The 20,494-nt window shown below is 35.8% G+C and overlaps 4 protein-coding genes and 1 pseudogene across 14 annotated transcripts; 3 read left to right on the forward strand and 2 right to left on the reverse strand.

The window, feature by feature from the left end:
• The first annotated feature begins 485 nt into the window (after positions 1 to 485).
• On the forward strand, positions 486 to 3,361 carry LOC111300114 (3-dehydroquinate synthase, chloroplastic-like; annotated as a pseudogene). Its single transcript, XR_016330101.1, has 8 exons — positions 486 to 1,113; positions 1,225 to 1,375; positions 1,457 to 1,624; positions 1,708 to 1,933; positions 2,256 to 2,379; positions 2,764 to 2,826; positions 2,904 to 3,047; positions 3,139 to 3,361. The product of XR_016330101.1 is annotated as a 3-dehydroquinate synthase, chloroplastic-like (transcript).
• A 1,176-nt stretch (positions 3,362 to 4,537) lies between these two features.
• Positions 4,538 to 6,867, forward strand: LOC111300116 (rac-like GTP-binding protein ARAC11). The gene is made up of 7 exons (XM_022895751.2): positions 4,538 to 4,865; positions 5,417 to 5,504; positions 5,619 to 5,728; positions 5,830 to 5,893; positions 6,060 to 6,124; positions 6,261 to 6,326; positions 6,414 to 6,867. Exons 1-7 carry the CDS (start codon positions 4,767 to 4,769, stop codon positions 6,513 to 6,515), a joined length of 594 nt encoding a protein of 197 aa, XP_022751486.1. The 5' UTR covers positions 4,538 to 4,766; the 3' UTR covers positions 6,516 to 6,867.
• Positions 6,868 to 6,997: 130 nt separating this feature from the next.
• Positions 6,998 to 8,669, forward strand: LOC111300117 (ubiquitin-conjugating enzyme E2-17 kDa-like). The gene is made up of 5 exons (XM_022895752.2): positions 6,998 to 7,268; positions 7,440 to 7,745; positions 7,846 to 7,973; positions 8,087 to 8,191; positions 8,321 to 8,669. The coding sequence occupies exons 2-5, from the start codon at positions 7,676 to 7,678 to the stop codon at positions 8,462 to 8,464; spliced, it is 447 nt and encodes a 148-aa protein (XP_022751487.1). The 5' UTR covers positions 6,998 to 7,268; positions 7,440 to 7,675; the 3' UTR covers positions 8,465 to 8,669.
• A 230-nt stretch (positions 8,670 to 8,899) lies between these two features.
• On the reverse strand, positions 8,900 to 17,433 carry LOC111300119 (vacuolar protein sorting-associated protein 35A-like). Of its 9 annotated transcripts, XM_089748031.1 has the most exons (22): positions 16,870 to 17,433; positions 16,475 to 16,693; positions 15,358 to 15,521; positions 15,118 to 15,241; positions 14,450 to 14,635; positions 13,996 to 14,083; positions 13,736 to 13,792; positions 13,536 to 13,625; positions 13,290 to 13,412; positions 12,948 to 13,082; positions 12,718 to 12,834; positions 12,213 to 12,452; positions 12,059 to 12,124; positions 11,775 to 11,864; positions 11,450 to 11,539; positions 11,006 to 11,095; positions 10,694 to 10,762; positions 10,519 to 10,599; positions 10,291 to 10,398; positions 10,102 to 10,205; positions 9,579 to 9,692; positions 8,900 to 9,481 (listed from the first exon to the last, which is right to left on the reverse strand). In XM_089748031.1, exons 4-22 carry the CDS (start codon positions 15,237 to 15,239, stop codon positions 9,271 to 9,273), a joined length of 2,181 nt encoding a protein of 726 aa, XP_089604157.1. In that variant the 5' UTR covers positions 15,240 to 15,241; positions 15,358 to 15,521; positions 16,475 to 16,693; positions 16,870 to 17,433; the 3' UTR covers positions 8,900 to 9,270. The 9 variants fall into 9 exon arrangements, with proteins under 9 accessions (XP_089604157.1, XP_089604163.1, XP_089604160.1 ...); XM_089748037.1 differs by lacking the exons at positions 15,358 to 15,521; positions 16,475 to 16,693 and having other exon boundaries at positions 14,450 to 14,535; positions 14,620 to 14,635; XM_089748034.1 differs by lacking the exon at positions 15,358 to 15,521 and having other exon boundaries at positions 16,493 to 16,693.
• Positions 17,434 to 17,575: 142 nt separating this feature from the next.
• LOC111300115 (uncharacterized) lies at positions 17,576 to 20,128 on the reverse strand. 2 transcript variants are annotated; one of them, XM_089748042.1, is made up of 3 exons: positions 19,770 to 20,128; positions 18,515 to 18,848; positions 17,576 to 18,401 (listed from the first exon to the last, which is right to left on the reverse strand). In XM_089748042.1, exons 1-3 carry the CDS (start codon positions 19,848 to 19,850, stop codon positions 17,851 to 17,853), a joined length of 966 nt encoding a protein of 321 aa, XP_089604168.1. In that variant the 5' UTR covers positions 19,851 to 20,128; the 3' UTR covers positions 17,576 to 17,850. The 2 variants fall into 2 exon arrangements, with proteins under 2 accessions (XP_089604168.1, XP_022751485.1); XM_022895750.2 differs by having other exon boundaries at positions 18,515 to 18,854.
• Positions 20,129 to 20,494: the final 366 nt, after the last annotated feature.

Raw genomic sequence — 20,494 nt, forward strand, 5'->3', positions numbered from 1 at the left:
ATCTTGTCTGATTTAAGTAAAAAAAAAAAAAAAAAAAAAAACTCTGAAAGAAAGAAAGAATCAATTTCAATATTTCATCAAAAATCTTTTAAAACTGAAATTTAAAACCATTCAATATCTATACAGCATTTAAGACCTTAATTAATTTTGTTAGAATTAATTTAGGATTTTGATTTATATTTAATAGGATAATTTAGATCTTGTAAAATATCAGAATAAATTATTATATAAAAATTTTTTCGATTAATTAATATAATCAAATCGTTCGAAAGTTTTTAGAATGTTGAATATTTTTATTTGAATTATTGAAATTTAAATTGAATTTATATTTGAAGTGTATTATATAATGAAATTTCATAAAATAATTTAATATTATAAATTTGTTTTTTATAAATTAATATATAACGTTTTATTATAAAAATAAAAAATCTTCAATATGTAAATTTTTTAAATAAAAATTGTATATTTAAACTCACGAGAAGTCTCTGGCCAAAAAAAAAATCACGAGAAGTAAGAAATGAAACGTAATATGAAATATCACGACATGAGCCACCAACCCTCAATATCTCACGAAACAGAACCCTTCTGTTTCTGCCATCGTCGTTCCTTCACCAACAGCTTCCTCTCACCTCACCTACCTTCAAATCTCCTCTCCTTTTCTTCTTCAAACAAATGCTTCTTCCTAACCCCATACAATAAACCAGACCCTCTCTCTTCCCTTGTCGCCTAGGTATCCGAACCCGAAACCCGACCCATGGCATGCACGACAAACGCTTTCTCTCTTTCTCTTTCCCTTTCTCTTTCTTCCACGCCTAATAGCAAGTCATCGCATGACTTCAACCCCAACTCCGACTTTTTCATACGGGTTAATAAACCCGCCAAGGATTCTCTCCAAGGTTGGAGTTCTGGTGAGTTGAATCCGCGACGAGTTGCTGGGTCAAGAGCCAATGGAATCGGGGGGAGGATTTGCGCCAATGCAACTCAGGTGATGGATCAGTCAGTTGGAGAAAAGGGCTCTGGAGCTCCCACTATTGTGGAAGTGGATTTGGGTAATCGAAGCTACCCAATCTACATCGGGTCCGGGTTGCTTGATCAAGCTGAACTTCTCCAAAAGTTAGTTGATTCATTCATTCCGTTTAAAATTTTAGCTAATGTTTGGATATTTGCAAAGCGTATACTAAGTTGTTCGTCGTACTTTGTGTTAATGAATTGTCGTTTTGATAGGCATGTTCACGGGAAGAAAGTTCTTGTGGTAACTAATACCACAATTGCTCCTTTATATTGGGATAAAGTTATTGATGCTTTAACAAAAGGAAACCCGAATGTTTCTGTTGAAAATGTGATTTTACCTGATGGAGAGAAGTTTAAAGATATGGTGGGTTTTTCCTTTTGATTTTGAGGCATAGTTGCTGCTAAAGTCAATGGTAGTGATAGTAAAGGATGGTTGTGCTTATAGGACACTCTCATGAAAGTTTTTGATAAGGCCATTGAATCGCGATTGGACCGGAGATGTACATTTGTTGCTCTTGGAGGTGGTGTGATTGGTGACCTGTGTGGTTTCGCTGCCGCCTCTTTTCTTCGCGGTGTTAATTTTATCCAGATTCCGACTACTGTCATGGCGCAGGTCTTTTGATACTCGTGGCTCATTTATATATAGCTGTCATATTGTGCGCATTCGTTTCATACTTTTCACTTTCTTATACACAGGTGGATTCTTCGGTTGGGGGTAAAACTGGCATTAACCATCCTCTTGGGAAGAACCTGATTGGTGCTTTCTACCAACCTCAATGTGTGCTCCTAGACACAGACACATTGGATACATTGCCAGATAGGGAACTGGCATCAGGTCTGGCAGAGGTTATAAAATACGGGCTCATTAGAGATGCTGAGTTTTCGAGTGGCAGGAAAAGAATATGGAGTAACTGATGGCAAGGTATGTGAAACTTATCTAAAGAACAGTAGTTAAACATTTGAATAAATTGAATCTTCTTTTGAAATGTGAAACTTAGAGGAGTTTTGGTAACAATTGAAATTCAAAATGGTGGTTGTCAATTTGTTATTTCAAGCTTTTAGGAATATACCTTGTGTTATCCTTTAAAGTAACCAAATATGCTTCTGGTGTGTTTTGTAATATTGTGGATATGCATACCTCTCCTTGTCTACTCCAACCATGAATCTTACACTATGGTTCTTTCTTAATAATTCCGAGCTATATTTCTTCAAGTCTGAAGGTAATCAGGTGTTGATCATTGTAGGGATCCTAATGCGCTGGCTTATGCTATAAAGCGATCATGTGAAAACAAGGCTGAGGTTGTGTCATTAGATGAGAAGGAAAGTGGATTGAGGGCTACACTGAACTTAGGTCATACATTTGGTCATGTAAGTTTAATATTTGTGCCACTGATTATATTACAGTTTAGCATGTAAAGGGAATGTATTGTTTTTATCCGCCCTGCATCTATAAGCTTGTTTTTCCTTCCAACCATAACTTGTTGAATTGTAGTTTTATAAATTATCTTTGATCTTATTTGGAGTTTATGCTGTGTGACTGCATGGTTTGAAATCCCTAAAATGAAATTGTGGAATGCTTGTAAAATTATACAAAATTGAAGTTACTCACAACTCGAGATTTACTGGTATCATTTTGTAGCAGTTACACTTTTTTTTTCTTTTGAGAGGGAGGGGCGGTTGGATAAAGTTCTTTTGTGTTTACACCAGATTGCAAGAAGTTCTTTTCCCTGATGTTTTCATGTTTCATTCCAGGCAATAGAAACCGGGTTTGGATATGGACAGTGGCTTCATGGTGAAGCTGTTGCAGCTGGCACGGTATTGCACTTGTTATTGCCTTCTCCTTTATCATCCTCCCTCCATCTGTGCTAAACTTGATTTTGTGCTAACCTTAGGTCATGGCTGTTGACATGTCATATCGCCTTGGTTGGATTGACAGTTCAATTGTCAAACGAATTAACGACATTTTACTGCATGCTAAGTTACCCACTGCTCCTCCTGAAACCATTACTGTGGAAATGTTCAAGACTATCATGCTGGTAAGAGAGCCAAGTTTTACTTGTTCTGAACATCTCATATTGCTTTCTCTAATGCAGGATGAATAAGTACACTATTATTTCATTATCACAGGTTGATAAGAAGGTAGCTGATGGGCTGCTAAGGCTTATCCTTCTGAAGGTCCTCTTGGCAATTGTGTTTTCACCGGCGATTACGATAGAAAAGCCCTGGATGATACACTCTCTGCATTTTGCAACTCATAATTCCAGATTTTATTTAAGCTTTAACACAATTATTCTTCCGGACATGCTACCACGTTTTATTGTACTCTATAATTCTTACTTTTCTTGAGCTCGATTGACGAAAAGCTTATACCAAGTTGTAGTGTTAGCGTTTATGGCAGTCAATAAAAATAAATAAATAAATATATATATATATATATATATACTAAAGTGTTTTTTTTTTATCATTTCATTCGTTATTTGCTTGCTTCTCTTGGATCCCCATTTTTATTCAATTATTTGAATGTGGTTGTAATTTTATTTTATTTTTTTTACATTTAAACCACATTATATATATGAAATTATCCCATTGGAAATCTTTGTCCCTATATTAGAGATGTATATGATAAATCAATGTTAGCAAGTTATTCGGATTTTATTTAGATAAAATTTGAATTCAATTTAATTATCATCGAATCAAATATGAATGATTTAATTTATCGAATAAATTAAATTTGAGTTTTTTAATGTTCAATTTGAATAACTCACAAATACAATTAAATTTTTATATTTTTATTATTTTAATTATAAATTATTATTTTATTTTTATATATAATATATATATGATTTCAAATTTAAGTTTCAATATAAATAATCGAATATATTTTTTATTTAATAAATAAATTTAATCAAATGAACTTAAATAATTTAATTTTTATTTTAATTTAAACTCAAATTTAAAATTTAAAATTCAATCAAAATCAAATTAAATTTTAAATTGAATATAAATTTAAATTTTTTATTACATCAAATTCAACTCAGCTATAATCCTACTCAGATCGAGCCCTGCTTCCTTGAAGTGATTGTAGATTGTGGGCCAAAAATCTTGTGCACCGTGAAACATGGTAGTTTCCTGACCAATGTTGTGCCACTTAGGTCAAAACAAAAAGACAAAAAAAGAGGTATGTCGTGCCGCAGTCTATTTTTTAATCATTATAGGAATTTCATCGATAAGGAAATATATATATATATATATATATATATATGTACACGTGTGTGTGAAATCCAGATTTATTAAAAAGAAAATCTTTTGCTCGAAATCCGAGTCAAGCTCCGACCCATCGAATCGAGCCGAACATCCCGGGTCCGCCGATTAAAAACGTTAAAACAAAGTTCAGGGGAAAGGACTTAGTTGAAGATTGGTTGGCTCAACGAACGCTTCAACGGCATAATTTCCCGGTCCAAAAAATCGAGAGCAAAAAAGGAGAAAATAATTTTCCCTTTTCATTTTCCCAGGGTTAGCTCATTCTCTAATTTCCTCTTTTGTTTAATTTCACCTAGGGTTTCTTTCTCCATTTTTAATTTTATGATTAATTGATGGAAATATGCGATACAGATGGCTGATTAAAGAATAAAAGGAATAATTTTGAGGGTTTTTTTTTAATGATTTGGAGTTTTGTCCTCAGGTGTTAAAGATCTGAGGCTAATCGTTTATTTATCTCTTTTATTTTAAGTGACAAAAAAAAAAAGAAAAAGAAAATGACCGCTTTAAGGTTTATAAAGTGCGTGACTGTTGGTGATGGTGCCGTTGGTAAAACTTGTTTGCTGATTTCTTACACCAGCAACACTTTTCCTACTGTAATTTCCCTTTATTTCCTTTTTTTAGATTTTTTTTTGGTAATTTAATGTTTAGGGTTGAATTGTATTTGTTCTGTTAGGAAAAATTAGCGTTTTGGTTTTTAATACAAGTAAATTTTATGAATTGGTGAAAAGAAATTAGGCTTTTTTTTTTCGTTTAATTTTGAAAGGTGTTGTTTTGCTATCTGATTTGGGATTGAATGGGGATTCACTCATCAAAGATTGATTTTTTGCATGCAATTTTTTTGTTGGAAATGTTTGTTGAGCTGATTTTATTTGTGAATTCGATTGGGGAAAATCATATTAAATTTTATGGCTTTATGGATTACCACAAATGGATCTTTGATACAACAATCGGAAGGAAAAGGGATTTCTGATAATATCTGATTTCATAGCAAATATGAAAATTCTCTCCCTTTACTCTTGATTACAAATTTTTAATAGGGTTTCAGGCTCTTTTGTGACAGATTTTAGGAGTTTTGACAGTTGGAGGCCAAAGCTAAGAATGACTTTACCCTTTGTCTTACATTTTTCGTTGCTGTGAAAAACAGGATTATGTGCCAACTGTTTTTGACAATTTCAGCACAAATGTTGTTGTCAATGGGGGTACTGTTAACCTGGGGTTGTGGGATACTGCAGGTTCTTTGCACATTGAACCTTTCTTTTTTTTTTAAATCTCATTGTTAGAAGCATTGTTTTGGTAGAGATTTCTGTTTCCTTTGGCTGGTCTAAGTTTGTAATTTTGGGCAACAGGACAAGAGGATTATAACAGATTAAGACCTTTGAGTTATCGAGGGGCAGATGTGTTCATATTGGCATTTTCCCTCATTAGCAAGGCCAGTTATGAAAATGTCTCCAAAAAGGTTTGGTGCAGTTTAATTAAATCTCAAACAAAGAGAAGTGCTTTGCCCACTGACTTCTATTTTATTGTTTGCTGATAACTATTTTCCTGGTTTGTTTCTAGTGGATTCCTGAGTTAAAACATTATGCCCCTGGTGTTCCAATAGTTCTTGTTGGAACTAAGATTGGTGAGTTAAAACATTAATGTTATTATACTGATTCTTGATAGTTTTGCTTCTGGCTTTATGCTGCAAATTTTTAGTGAATCATAGATGACTTAGCTGGAGTAATTGTGAGAATGTGTTTATCTGCGCATTCTAGTGTTCATTGTTTTTGTGTTTCCAAATGAGCCAGATCTTCGGGACGATGAGCAGTTCTTTATTGATCATCCTGGAGCTGTGCCTATTTCTCCAGCTCAGGTAAAGAATTTTGTATTAGTTCATACTTTTCCTGAAATGTTAATCAGTTATTTCTCGTTTACCTGTTGCATGTACTTCTACTATTTGCAATTATCTAACCCTTACCCTTCCCTTCTTGTCTCTCCGAATATTTCAGGGAGAGGAGCTGAGGACGCAGATTGATTCACCTGCTTATATTGAGTGCAGTTCAAAGACCCAGCAGGTGTATATATATATATTTAAATGTGTTCATATATTTTATATTATGGAATATGCTTTATGTTTAAGGGATTTGTTGACTTTGCTGCAGAACGTGAAGGCAGTTTTTGATGCAGCCATCAGAGTCGCCCTTCAACTGTCCAAGCAGAAGAAAACGAAGAGCAAAACACTGAAGGGCTGCTCCATATTGTGACTATAGAAAGATTATGGCCTTATGTCCTATCAATGGTCCCTTCACCCCACTATTTCCCTTTATCTTCTTCTTGCTCTTGAAGATGTTAGAATTTAGAAGCCCTAGAATATAGTCTCTCTCAACTGACAACTCGGTATCTCGTTGAATCATCTGGTGCCTTGGTGGTATTGCTTTATTGAAACTCTTGTGATCTCTAACTGTTGAAGCAAAGTTCATGGATGCCAGCCCCCTTCTCTCGACTTTGTTTTTGATATGTTGATGTATTAAGAAATTGCAAGGACAATCTTAAATTAATTGCTTTGTATTGTTTTAAAAGGCTTGGAATGTTTGTGGTTTCTTTCTTCTGTGCTTAGTTTTTTGGCAACTTGTCTGTTTGTGATGGATCTGTGGGTCCTTTCTTCCATATCTATGATCTTTTTATGCTATTTATAACCGTCACTCTTTGTTCGCTCACATTATAAGCACCAGGACCAGATATGGTCAAAATTGGTTGTCTCAAAAGTAGATTAAAAGTTCGTTAAAGCAGGAAAAAGGGCTTTTAGAGTCATCAGTCTAACCAATAAAGAGATGCCGCCCTTGTGTGTTTCATTTCTCCTCTCGGAATTTCATGCAAGCTGTCTTTGATGTTATGGCGTAATAATATGGCTCATCAAAGTCCCTCTGTTTTATCCCATGCCTCACCCTTTTTGTTTCGTGGAAGGCAATTTCAAGTTGCATGTGGAAGGAATCTATTGATGTATAAAGGACTTTATGGTACTGATCATGCCTTTGCATTTTAAAATTTGATGTCAATTATCAACCTTCTCTATTTCTTCTCAATTTATATTTTATAGTGACGATAAAGACTTCAACGGGTTCAAATTTCAAAGCATCAAAACAATTGACTCGATGTTCTAACCATTCATTTGATTAATATATCTACAGAGATTGGAAGTTACATTTTGTGGTTACTTTATATGAAAACGACAAGAACAAAACATGGGGCAAAGTGGACGATTCTCAGTTCACAACTTTTTCTTGGAATTTATACTCAGCTCATCCCCTCTCGCTATATAAAGGAATGTAGTACAGCTCTCGTAGGGATATCCAGAGATAACAGCCTTAAAAAGACATAACCTCAATTGTCTTGAAGCTTTTCTTCTGATCAGACATCCACCCGTATGGCATCAAAGAGGATTCTAAAGGAGCTCAGGGAATTGCAGAAAGACCCTCCAACTTCATGCAGTGCAGGTACATGTAACAATGAAGCAGCAACAATAGAAACCAAAGTATAGAGTGTAACTTGTTCCAACACTTTCTAAAATTTTATATTTACGTGGTGAATTTGTAGGTCCTGTGGCAGAAGATATGTTCCACTGGCAAGCAACAATAATCGGCCCGAGTGACAGCCCCTACTGCGGTGGGGTTTTCCTTGTTGCCATTCATTTCCCTCCAGACTACCCTTTCAAGCCTCCAAAGGTAAAATTAACTCTCAGCATCAGTTCCTACTAAAACCCACTTTCTTCTAAGAAAAAATGATGCGGGATTTCTGATTTCTTAATATGCCTTGATGATGAATAAAAACATGCCAGGTTGCGTTTAGGACCAAAGTCTTCCATCCAAACATAAACAGTAATGGGAATATCTGTCTAGATATTCTTAAGGAGCAGTGGAGTCCCGCACTCACCATATCGAAGGTGATAATTTCAATTGAGATCTACATTTAAGCATCACAAACCCAAAGGATATATATATACATGGGTTGTTTGTAGTAATAATAATAATAATAATAATAATAATAACGATTAAATTTGTTAAAAATGCAGGTTTTGCTTTCGATATGCTCCCTTCTTACGGACCCAAATCCTGATGATCCACTAGTTCCTGAGATTGCTCACGTATACAAGACTGACAAAGCCAAGTACGAGACGATGGCCCGTAGCTGGACTCAGAAGTATGCAATGGGCTGAGCCGTGCAATTTTGTTGGCACTGGGCATTGCCACTCTCCTAGAACAGCTTGTTTATTGTAGTCAATTGCCAAACATCTCTGAACAGATCCTCCAGAACTCGAGTCTATATCTAAATAAATGAATAAACATCTTTCTGGTAGACCATCGGTCTCGTTTTGGCATTGGCTTAGCAATATTGATCTTGAATGCAAAGTGGTTTTTCTATGTGGATGTTGTTTTCTTAAGAAATGGAAACCATTGAACCAAACAAGAAAGAACTTGAAAGAGAAACGGAAAAAGTAACGGGTTGAGGGTCGTGACTCGTGAATGGAGAAAGCTACGGCTTTCCGCTGTTCTGAAACTAAACTTTAGTGATTGCGTAAAAGCAAAGCATGATAATATATAGTATTAAGGGTAAAAAGGGGGAATCATACATTGCAATAATAGACAGAAAGTAGGGCGTCCCCAAGCAGCGTCGACAAATGTCCATTATTAACCAAGGTTGAGTTGAGGAATCAAGTACGTTACATAATAACCTAAGCTTACCAACCGATTCAAAAGTGAACATTTGAATGATGAAAATTCATCGAATTCGTCCTTGTGGAGAGTAATATATTATGGACTGTGCTTAAAAGTAACTTTTATAATACCTAAACAGTTAACAGCACTCGCATTAAAAAGTTTACACATTAAGAAATTGCTATGTTAACGACCAGGAACGATGGGGCGTACAGTACAAATCCGATTTCTTTAGCGGACACAGTAGTCCATAAAAAAAACAAACTCCATCCTGAGCTCTGGCACAACCTCAAGTCATATCACGCAGTCACACCTTGATAGGCTCATATTTTCCACCTACTGCACCACCTTTCTGTTTCTGAAATTCTATATATCTGAGTGTGCTAGCAAAGTAAGCATCCGCTGCTGGATCAAGTGTGCTAGAGTCACTTTGCATCTCAGTTGTAATCAATTCAATCAGGCTCTGGATTGCAGCAACAGTGATCTGCCGGTTCCCCTTCTCAAAGAAATAAAGGTACCTACCAATACAGTGAGGTTGGAGTTCACATCATAAATGCTTAGGATAATATTTGAATAAATACTAGTTCATCACAATGAGGGTTTGCAGGAATATACTTGTTCAGTATCTCAACAAAGAGTGTAAATGATCCAGTGCTACCTCGTGCTGCATTGGACACTCGTTGAGCAGCATTTGCAATTCTCAGCGCCCGCTTGAGGCAAAGCAAGACCCTAGTTAAAAGGAAAGAAAGAATCAAAAAGAACCAACAAGAATGTGTAGCTATTATTCAATCCCCAATCCAACTCCAAAGCTCTTTTTTTGGGGAGGGAGATTTGATAAGTGGAGGCAGAAAGGCTAACTCGTTAAACCTTCCAGTGGTTACTTCTTCCAACTTCAGCAAACTCATTTAACCCATCCACCTTACCAAGGGAAACGTGGGCTAGGTGAGCACAATACAAATCAGGGCATGATCAAATGTTTAAGATCCATTGTACAATTTCGAAGTCAGAGAAGAATTGAGAAGCATGTAAAGAATGGATCTACCAGTCTTAACACATCCTTCCTTGCAAACACCCTGCGGGATGCACATGCACGTAACAGCATGCAAGCATGAAATTATAGACACAAAGGTCAACCCACCTCTCTCCATCTTTCACGTTGTCCTGATCATCAACCCAGAAGAGATGTGAGCATGCATAAACAGCTCTGCACTGATCAGGCTTCTTCAAAAGTATTGCAGAATACTGCTCAAACATAAGGCTTCAAATCAAGTTTATAGTTGAAAGATGTAAGCTCCTTTATAAACAAATGAAACAATAGAAAGATCACCCCTGTAGCCTTGTGTGTTAAAGTATCCCTATTTTCAACACCAAAGACATGCATCCTTTGAAGAGTTCCAATTATCAAATGTATTGCAGTCACCTGTGCCCTTGATTCCTATAAGAGCAACCATTAGCCAAAAGCAGCACTAAGTAGCAATTCCCATGTTTTATAGTCATGTAAATTTAAGATACTCCATAACAAGGCATTTTAATACTCAGATTGTGACCAGCTTACTGAAATTTCTTCTTCATATAAAATGTATGCTTGCGTGAAAAATTCATATGCCACAGGTTCTAAATCACAGTCATTTGCAGCCTGGTCAATAAACAAATCCATCATAAAGAACATTATAAAAAATTGATTATCTAATTTGTGATCTAAATATATATCAGGTCTAACCACCATGTACCTCAGCACACTGCAAAAATAACTGTAGTGCCAACTCAGGGGCCAGAATATTAGAGAGAGTTTCAACAGTCTGAAACCAGAAGCTACAAACATTATACAATATGCTAAAAGATGGGCAGGGTAAAACTTGAAAGAAGATAAGACATGAGGACCCTTCAAATATACATTTTTGTCTGACACATTTCATAAACTGAAATCCAAATGCACCATGATCAGAAATCATATCTATTCATTCTTCAACACCAATCATATAGGCCATATACTATAGCCAACACCCAAGCTGGCAGTATTGACTGACCACAGTTCAACTGACCTGATTCAAAAGCTGGAATATTTTCTTTGGCGTAATTGATTCCTCCTCACCCAAAGGATTTTCCTCTTGGCCTTGTAGTTGCCGAACCAACTAACAAATTAAGCATTAAAAAAAAGGCACAGGTGTAATAGCTTTCTATTGTAACATTTCAGGATTTAAAGATTAAAAAAATTTTGAAGTACATTTGAAATTTCAAAATAGTTAAGATAGAATTTCCATTTAACAGTTTTTAATATCTGGATTTTTATTGTATGTACAAGGTTTACCCTTTTTCATGAGACAAATTGTTAAGTGTTTCTAAAGGCATCAATGAAACATCATAAAAGCTACATGATTTACATGCCCATATCTGCTTAGATATCAAGAAGAATATTTATTTAGTCATCACTTGTATGGTCATAGCATACTCTAGTCAAACACACTAGATAGTAGATAGAAACAAACCTTAAGCGAGGAAAAAACAAGGGGAGGGACAGTGAAGGGTAGACGTTTTGGTCCTCCAGCCAAGATATGCTTCCTCATAGTGCATATTATCTGCAAATTATCACATAGAATGCCAAATACTTCAGAAGAAAATATATGCTAATTATAAACTTTCAGGATAAGCTCTATGTAATTATCAAGGTAAAATTAGCCATCAAAGAAAAGAAGACGACTTTCTAAATATTCACAAGGAAATCCCAGCATATGCACTTGAACTCTATGATGATCAAATCTCGCTAAATCCATATAACTATGACAACAAAAATGCTTTCACCCAATCAAGTACCTTAAACATTTCTTCTGGATCATCATTATATAACATCTGGATAAGGCGTGCAACAGAATTCTGCTCCTCCTTCAAATCATCATCATCAATCTAAATGTGTGAGCAAACAAGCAATTAATGAGGAATACCACCATTTGTAAAGGGTCATTCCAAAGCATGCTAGAAACTAAGAGGAAAATATTAATCTAGTTGCAGGGATTAAACAATCAGCACGCATATTGGTGAAGATGCTAAATAATAACCATTTAAAACTATAAATATGAAGATGGATGAATCATACTAACCTCATCATCAAGAGTCCCATCCAGATCCTGAATAAGACCTTTTATCAGTTCAAACAATGCCTCAACCTGTCATAAAAAATAATAAGATCAAGAAACTAGTTCAACTAAAAAGCAAGCTAGAAAGAAAGGGTAAACAATGTAACTATAAACATACCCTGGCAGTAGTAGAGATACTAGTTTTGTTCTTCATAATGCTTTGAATTATCACAGTTGCCATGACTTTATTTGTTTCACTGTCAAGATATTCCATGACACGAGAATAATTAGAAAGCTTCAACACTGTAACAATGTCATTATATTTCTCAAGTGGAGCACTTAGAAGTGCAGCAATCTGTTTCGTTGCTTTGTTGTCTTCAAGCTTCCCTTTGCCAGAGAGTTTTCTAACACATGCTCCCTGAACAATAACGAGGTCAAGTTACATCTAAGTTGATTTGCAACTTTTTTGAAAACAGATGATTAAATAGCTTCCTCTATCACAAATCAAGATTGAAAATGTCACCATACGAAAAACCAATGGCATGGGCAGACCTTAATAATTTAATATTTGGGATGAGATCAAACCAAAATGATTTAAGATATGAATAGATCTTGGTTTATTTGCAATAAAATCACGAAACTTAACTTGATTATGCATAATGCAGTTTAAGAAGGAAGCATACCAACACTTGATCTGCATAATCAAGGCGGTCAGGATGTACATGGAGAGTAAATGCAAGAAGAGGTGAATATAAAGTTATCACCCCAAGGTTTGGCATATCAGGCTGTGCTTCGATCACCTGCATCATAATATAGGAAAACAACTGATTATTCGAACTGTCATTTCTAAAAAGACCATGGACCATCCATCTAAATTAGTCTAAGAGGAATTATCTACACAGCCAAATTTTACCTTTCCTATGGCATTATTCAACTTCGAAAAAGCTTCTACTTGCAAGAACTCGGGCAACACATCTGCAATTAAAGCAGCATAATTTGATAGCCTTTCCATGAATCGAGATAGCACTGTTTTAATGTCTACAGTTGGCTGAAAATAGAAAAGCAGAAAAGAGTTCAGAAATTATATGATGTACTTAAGTTGCTATTTTCATATAATAAATATTAAATGGAGAATTACATAGAACCATGTTGATCCACGCATCAGAACCAACAAGAAACATAAAGGTTTTGCAAGTAATGGGGAAGGTCTAGGAACTCTAAAGACAAATAGTAGAAACACCTATTCGTGACACACCTGAAGTTGTGGAAAAGCACCCAACAATACATCAAGTGCTTGCAAGTGGTATTCATCAGGAAAGACTTGAATTATGCAATCCATTAAATAGTATTGAGCTAGCTCATCTTTACAATTGACAACCTGTAAAGATATTTGAGACAATAGATTGCTTGATGATTAGCAAGTAAAAGTTATATATCATAATCTCCAAGACAGAACATAGGAGTTAGATTAAGTGCATTTGTGCGCGTGCAAAAAACCAACCTGTTCAAGGACTCGGGGAAGAACAGTATCTTTGTACATATCAAGATCAATACCCTCTATCTGACTGAGTACATGAAGATTCTTCCCAACCTAGATCAACAAGCAAGAGGCGGAGAGGCAAAACCTTTCGTAAGCATACTTCAAACTGGTACACAACATTATCACACTAAAATTTACCACTTGTGGGTCACAGATATTACAAGATCACGCAGCCCGCTCCTCTCTTTCTCCCGTTTCTCCTTTTCTAGGGCAGGTCCCTGCAGACCAGAAAGCCCAACAGCAAGCCCCAACTCAGGATCAGCTAAGAGTATGAATGATTGACAAGCACTATAACACCTGCATGATCAGAATCATGCCCTCATGATATAGTTTTACCTCCGTGACATGCAAGCATTATTGTCATACATGCATGCCAAACATGACAGCAGGAACAGTCCATGGATATTTCAATTCAACCAACCTGATGCTGCATCTGCACCCACAACTTGTTCATCTCTGTGAAGTTTTGGAGCACAAATTCCACAGCATCCACAACAGTGTCTGCATCCCTAAAGGAATCAAGAAAGTCAACTACAAATCAGGCAATCTCAACAGACAACCAGCTTAAAAGGTTGAAAAGAAGAATATTTGACTCATCTACTAACCAACCAATTTGATCAGATGGTAATCAAAATCACAACAGGATTGACATGATCAATAATTCGGTTAATCAATTCAGTAACCACAATTCCAGTGAAAGGGAGTAGCATGCCAACATGAATGATAGAGGATAACATTTGAATTCTGGTCATTTTGATATGATTGTAGATTAAAAGAAAAAAATTTGGGGAAAACCTAAACTCGAAAGAAAATGTAATATCAGCTAGCCAAATCATTTTTCACCAAAAAATAGGGGGGAACACTTAATTTCTTACCCTTCATACTCAGAATCAATGTCAGGCAATTTATCCCTGCTAACTTGAGCCAGGTAACTCCTAAGAAAGAGCCCACGTACGGGATGCTGAATGCCATGACACATTTCAACAAGATCGTTAAGAACATCCTTAGAGGGAGCTTCCTTGGATTTGATATATACAGAACCTACCGTACAGAGGAGATACCTGACAGAGATCACAAGACATGTCACATTAAATACAAATTCAAAAGGTAGGTCAACCCAAGAGATTTTCATTTTGATTGTAACCTTCTTTTTGGGGACTAAATTGCTCAAGCAAGTTATTAAAATAACCATGCTACGGGAACATGCTCTCAACTCCCAAACTACAAAAAGAATAGACAATATGCTTTTCCTCTATTACTAATTGGACCCCAATATAAGTGCCAAAAAGAACCATTTCACAAACCCATAGATGAACCAAACATGGAGCACTTGCTACTAATACATATATCTAGGTTGATGAAAATTTCCCTAATTAACATAAAACTAATTTCCATACATCAACTCACAGAAAAGCTGATTTATGTCCACTACATACACTAACTGAAATGAATTACACAAGAATGTAACAGCCTGCAGCCAATTGATACACTTGCTGAAGTGAGAAAGCACACATGAAACAGTTTGAATCTAATTTCTGCTTACAATCTGGGCAATATATTGCCAGCATGCTGCACGAGCTCATACAGATTGATAATAGAGCAACCACGCTTCGTCTCCTCCTTAAAAAACATCTCCAGCTTCCTCAATTCATCAAATGCTCGCATATCTGAACCATCAACCACGAAGTCAAAAGACATAACTCATAGCGAAATTAAAATCACAGTTGAATTAATTTATGAATTTAATAGAAAATGGAAATCAGATCAGGAGAGAAGAGCTAACATAGTTCGTAGTATTTGTGAGGGGAAAGCCTTGAGAGATTTAAATTGCGGTAACGGTCACGTTTTCAGTCGCATCGCGTTTGTCACGGTTGCGGATATAATGAAAATCTTCGCGATCATTGCGGCTATTGCGATCGTGAATTTTTTTAAATTTTGCTCAACTTGCTATAAAATATAATAATTTTAATTATTAATCATAAAACCTCTTATTTTATGATTTTTAAAGTAATTTATACCATATCATGTGTTTTATTTATTTAAGAAAAAATATTTATAGTAAAATATTCATATTTAAAAAATTATTTATATGATAATTAAAAAATAAAAAGAAATAAATAAATATGTGAAAAATAAATAATCATAACGAATAATATATTTAATTATTTAATTATCGTACTCATCAAATTATTATCGAACTATATTATGCATAAATCAAATAATAAGTGAGTAGGTATTCATAAATTAAGTAAGCATTATTATTTATGAGTCAAAAGAATTGTTTTTTATGAACTTGCAATAAATCAAACTTGACAGCCTCCATGTTATAGTCGATTTTCAACAATAATAACCTCAAGTCTACTTTTCTTATCTCTTGACTAAATTGCACAGACCCACACAACTTTATATCCCTTCACCTTGCATTCAATAATTTTTTTTCTCCAAACCTTCATCCTCATCCCCATCTCTCAATTCTCTTTTTATTGGGTGTGTGTTATCTGCTTGCTTCTATAAACCTCAAGTTTCACTCTCATCTCTTATCTCTTATTTTAAGTCCCAGCAACTCTTGACTCCTTCTATCAATGTAACATAACTTAATCTAATTCCAAACACACAAAATTATGACAAATTTGAAAATTAAAAAAAAAAAGATAATCTGAGTGTTGAATTAATTGTTTACTTTAAATTGCATATACTTGATTTTGATTGAAGTTGAACTTGAGAAAATTAATTTTTTTGAAAGTTTAAATTTTGTGAGTTTTTTTTTCTAAATTTGTAAATTGATGTTTATTTTTTTTCTTGTTGTTTTAATTTTAAATTTTTAAACAAAATCAAATGAATTTTTTTTTTGAATTTTTGAATAAAAATAAGAATTGCGGTAATAGCAAGTAATAACGGACCGTTATTCACCGTTATACCGTAATTCACGACGACGATTTATCCGCTACAAACGGGATTCAAATTTTCCCCCGTCTTTTCTCTAATAGCGGTGGCGGATAGTAGCGCGACCGCGAAATAGCGGCCGCGACACCGCTATCCGACCGCTATTTGAATGAGGTTCGAAGCTCTGATAACATCTGAGCAGAATACTTCAAAGCATCTCTGAGGTTGTTTGAGTCCTAATAAAATCACAAATAATGAAACATCGTAAGCCAAATTTTCACTCTCTGTGCAAAATTAGGGTTTCTACGTTCAAATAAGTAACAATTTCAAAACAAGTAAAGATTTTCCTTGATTATCTCTCACTTTTCCTTCAACCAAGCAAGGCTTAACAAAGCAATGAGAAGAGAGATACCAAAGCGCGATGCATGTAGAAAGCGTTCTGTTGGAGACCGGCGATGCCAGCAGCAAGCCATTTCTCTTCGTCTTGGACCCCGTCAGCGATCATTTTCACGGTCCCTATGGTTTTTGGTCTTTCTGAATCCTAATTTGCTTTCTTTGTTTGGCTTCTTAATTGTAATCGAGGTTGCATTTTGACTTCCTCATGAACGTATCCTCAACTCCTTTTCAAGTCCATTTACGATCTGACTGATCCCGTGCTACGCAGGTATATATGTTCTTTTTTTCTCTGCACCTTTGACTTTGCTCGAAGTCGATGGTGGGACAGTAGCCTTTTACTGGTTTTCCCTTATATAAAGCATAAGCATTAATAAAGAGACAATTAAAATATTATTTTTTTAAAAAAATAATTATTACATTAATATATTATTTTCCTCGAAGAGTTAATTATGAAGTTTTCATTTCCCTTATTTTGGTGTTTATTTTCTAACATACGGTCCTAAATATCTGCTGCTCCTGCTAATTGGTATAATTCCATTTCCCGAACCATTCCGGACCCCATGGCTTTCTGCTATGAGACAAAGGACGCATTTCCATATCCAAATTAAGTATTTTCATTTACCACTTGAATCCCCATTCCCCAATGTAGCTGATCACTGAAACAATTCAGGAAAGAAAACTGCGCTATTCACAATGAGCTGACAATGAGCTGCCCAAAATCATGACCATGAACAAAGAATAATACACATATATTCTCCAATGAATTGAACATGTGATACATCAATACCCTTTTTAACTAATCTAGAAGGTAAAGAGAACAAGCCTCTGCTAATCTCAAGACATTTTTCTGTCCAGGTTGCCGCACAAAATTTATACTCATCAATTGAAGTTCAAGTCCCACCACCAAACGTACGGAGCTGAAATGCTGGTAACAAACCCTTCACACTTTCAGCGCCAAGGACAGAGTATAACACCATTCAGCACTTTGCACACAGTTTTAGAATGGTATTGTGAAAGGTAATGCATATACATCAGCCTCAGGCAAGTAGCAAGCATGTGGCCAAGTTGGTGAGTTTATTTGACTCAAGCCAAGATTTCCTTCGTTGCTGCTTTTAATCCCACTACTGAGATTCTGCTTCTTCTGAAACAGCCAGTCCTCCTCACCAAAACTGGTTCGCTCAGTCTGCAGTGTAGGCACAACCCAATCCTCCACAAGATTTTTTAATTCTAAAGCTAGTGTAGGAGAGCAACTGCTACACAAGTTTGATGGTAACGATGCTTCAGCATTGTGAGCAAGACTCTCTGATGCACCAGAAGAGGAGCAAAGTTTTTCTTTGCTAAGCTTGATAGTTAGTTCTGGGCGTCTAATACTGGCAGTAGAATAAGGATGTTCTTCCAGTTCTCTGCCTGGTCTAGGAGCATGTTCATGCATCCCTTGAACAAAGGCATCATCAATCCTTCCTGAGGTTGAGCAGGACTGTTCCTTGCTGGGTAGCACTTCAGGATCTTTATGCCTTTGAGAAGGCAACCGGATCCGGATAATGCTTCCTTCACATTAATAATAACAATTTGAATACACAATATCAGTGCCCATGTGAAGCAAATAAACCCAACAAGTATACAGCCTCCCCCAGGTAAGGAAGAGATACAAACACACTCACCAGGATTATGCCCACTGTCAGGAGGCAAACTCAGCTTCTGTCTTTTGTTGCTGTTAAGGGTGCTATCAGAAGAATTCTGGGATCCCACAGCCTGACCATGTTCTTCAGTAATTGTACTCTTCTCAAAACTGTCAGCTTCATTTTCTCTTCTCTTTTGATGGTCTCCTTTTTTATCTTCTTGGCTCCTCTCATCTTTATGCCTTTTACGACCATGCTTCTTACTTTGAATTTCTCCACTGTCCCGGGCCTTATCTCTTTCTTTCTTCTCCCGTTCTTTCTCTTTCCTATCTCTCTTTTCTTTCTTCCTTTCTTTCCTGGCCTTCTCTTCTTCTCTCTGAATCTTCAAATCACCAGAGAAACAGTCAATTTATGAACATAAAGGGGAAGTCAACACAAACAAGCAAAAGCAAAACTGCAATAAAAGAACACAAGCAGTGAACCAAACTTCAGTAACAATAAAAGAACACAAGCAATGAACCAAACTTCAGTAACAACAAATCCAATTGAAAGTTTCCCTCTTCCTATGTTACTAATAACAACTGAGTAAATAAAGATGTAAACAGTTATGTGCCGACAACAATCCTCTTTGAAAAAAACAAATCACAATCTCTTGTAGGATTCTCCATTATATAACTTGCATGATTACATATTCCATACTCCAGTACAAATTTACAAGCAGTTTTACTATAAGGTATGTTTCGCTTTCAAGCAACATTTCACTATACTTTTTCCAATATAGATAACAAAACAAAAGATTGACCAAATTCATAGCTAATGAGTTAACAAATTCAATTTTAAGCTTTAAGATAACTTCCACAATCTTTATAACTCAGAATAACTTCCATAATCTTTCTAACTCAGAAATGAATCTATCTCAATATATATACATACACACGGTTCTTGTATAGACACTGAACTAGAAAGCATCGCTTCCTCTCCAGATAAACAAGTGAAACAGTAAACAATCAGCATCATTTCGTTTCTTTAATAACTTGGGTTCAATTTCGCATACTTAAGCCTTAACGTACTAAAATAAATGGAATTGCTTGACTCTGGGATACAAAATATCACTCTCCCTCTCTTTTTTTTTTTTTTTTTTTTTTGGGGGGGGGGGGGGGTGGGGGCCTTTTCTTTGGCAAAGATTTATTATACAAACATACGAAAAGCTATTGGGGGAAGCGAATTAGAGCAGTCGAGCAAAAGGGGTAAAAACCCAACAAAGCATTGAAGCCGATTAGGGATTTGCTCAACAAACCTTAATCGATTCAATCAGTGCCTCATCGCGGATACCGTTCTTTACGTACCCCGGTGGAGGATAAGGATAACACCGAGACATCCCTTGATTCACCAACAACCAAACAATAAGAAATGACCGAGGAAAAGAAAAAAGAAAGAGTAAACCCTAGCTCGAATAAGATCGCAATCGGATTAAAAAAACTGTAGCTAGGGTTTAAAAACTTAGGTGATTTAAGTGAAGATCCTCAATTTGTCCCGCCAAAAAAGAAAATTTGTTTTTGATTTGAAAAATAAATAAGAGGGGCGATTGTTTGATTAGGGTTTGAAGAAAGGAGACGCTCTAGATCCACGTACAGAGACTTTGGATCCAAAAAACTCGTTTGAGACTAAAGCCAAGAGGGCTATTTATAGAGGATTTGATCCCTTTTAGAGGGTTACAAGTGAAACGAAGGCGTTTCGGGTACAGTGAGGGTCACGGGCCGATCTCGTCAATGGAGGATTTTATCCATCTCGGCCCAGATTCAATAAATGGGCTGGGTTGAGTATTAGTAAAAAAACAATCTGGACGGCATTCAAAGCCCCAATTTAGATTTTGAAACAAAACAAGGATGCATTATAGGTTCGAGGTATATAGACCGGCAAACCCGAAACAAGTGCATCAACGAGACTTGCTAATTCAATAATGTTGAAATCGATTATAATATCAAAGATCTCGAGTTTGAAAAAAAAAACTAAATAAGAATC

Source organism: Durio zibethinus, chromosome 18 (genome assembly GCF_047325235.1).
Source record: "Durio zibethinus cultivar Kanyao isolate XHJ-2024 chromosome 18, ASM4732523v1, whole genome shotgun sequence".
Taxonomy (NCBI): Eukaryota; Viridiplantae; Streptophyta; class Magnoliopsida; order Malvales; family Malvaceae; genus Durio; species Durio zibethinus.

Excerpts from the sequence above, each read along its gene's own strand:
- LOC111300116 (XM_022895751.2), top strand. The coding sequence starts at position 4,767 with ATGACCGCTTTAAGGTTTATAAAGTGCGTGACTGTTGGTGATGGTGCC. Across the intron at positions 5,894-6,059 it reads TCTTGTTGGAACTAAGATTG|ATCTTCGGGACGATGAGCAG; the intron begins GTGAGTTAAAAC and ends CAAATGAGCCAG. Across the intron at positions 6,125-6,260 it reads TGCCTATTTCTCCAGCTCAG|GGAGAGGAGCTGAGGACGCA; the intron begins GTAAAGAATTTT and ends CGAATATTTCAG.
- LOC111300117 (XM_022895752.2), top strand. The coding sequence starts at position 7,676 with ATGGCATCAAAGAGGATTCTAAAGGAGCTCAGGGAATTGCAGAAAGAC. Across the intron at positions 7,974-8,086 it reads ACCCTTTCAAGCCTCCAAAG|GTTGCGTTTAGGACCAAAGT; the intron begins GTAAAATTAACT and ends AAAACATGCCAG. Across the intron at positions 8,192-8,320 it reads CCGCACTCACCATATCGAAG|GTTTTGCTTTCGATATGCTC; the intron begins GTGATAATTTCA and ends TTAAAAATGCAG.
- LOC111300119 (XM_089748030.1), bottom strand. The coding sequence starts at position 16,930 with ATGGCTTGCTGCTGGCATCGCCGGTCTCCAACAGAACGCTTTCTACAT. Across the intron at positions 13,413-13,535 it reads TTCCCCGAGTCCTTGAACAG|GTTGTCAATTGTAAAGATGA; the intron begins GTTGGTTTTTTG and ends ATATCTTTACAG. Across the intron at positions 11,096-11,449 it reads TTGTTTTTTCCTCGCTTAAG|TTGGTTCGGCAACTACAAGG; the intron begins GTTTGTTTCTAT and ends TTAATTTGTTAG.
- LOC111300115 (XM_022895750.2), bottom strand. The coding sequence starts at position 19,850 with ATGTCTCGGTGTTATCCTTATCCTCCACCGGGGTACGTAAAGAACGGT. Across the intron at positions 18,855-19,769 it reads CACTGATTGAATCGATTAAG|ATTCAGAGAGAAGAAGAGAA; the intron begins GTTTGTTGAGCA and ends GGTGATTTGAAG. Across the intron at positions 18,402-18,514 it reads TGACAGTGGGCATAATCCTG|GAAGCATTATCCGGATCCGG; the intron begins GTGAGTGTGTTT and ends ATTAATGTGAAG.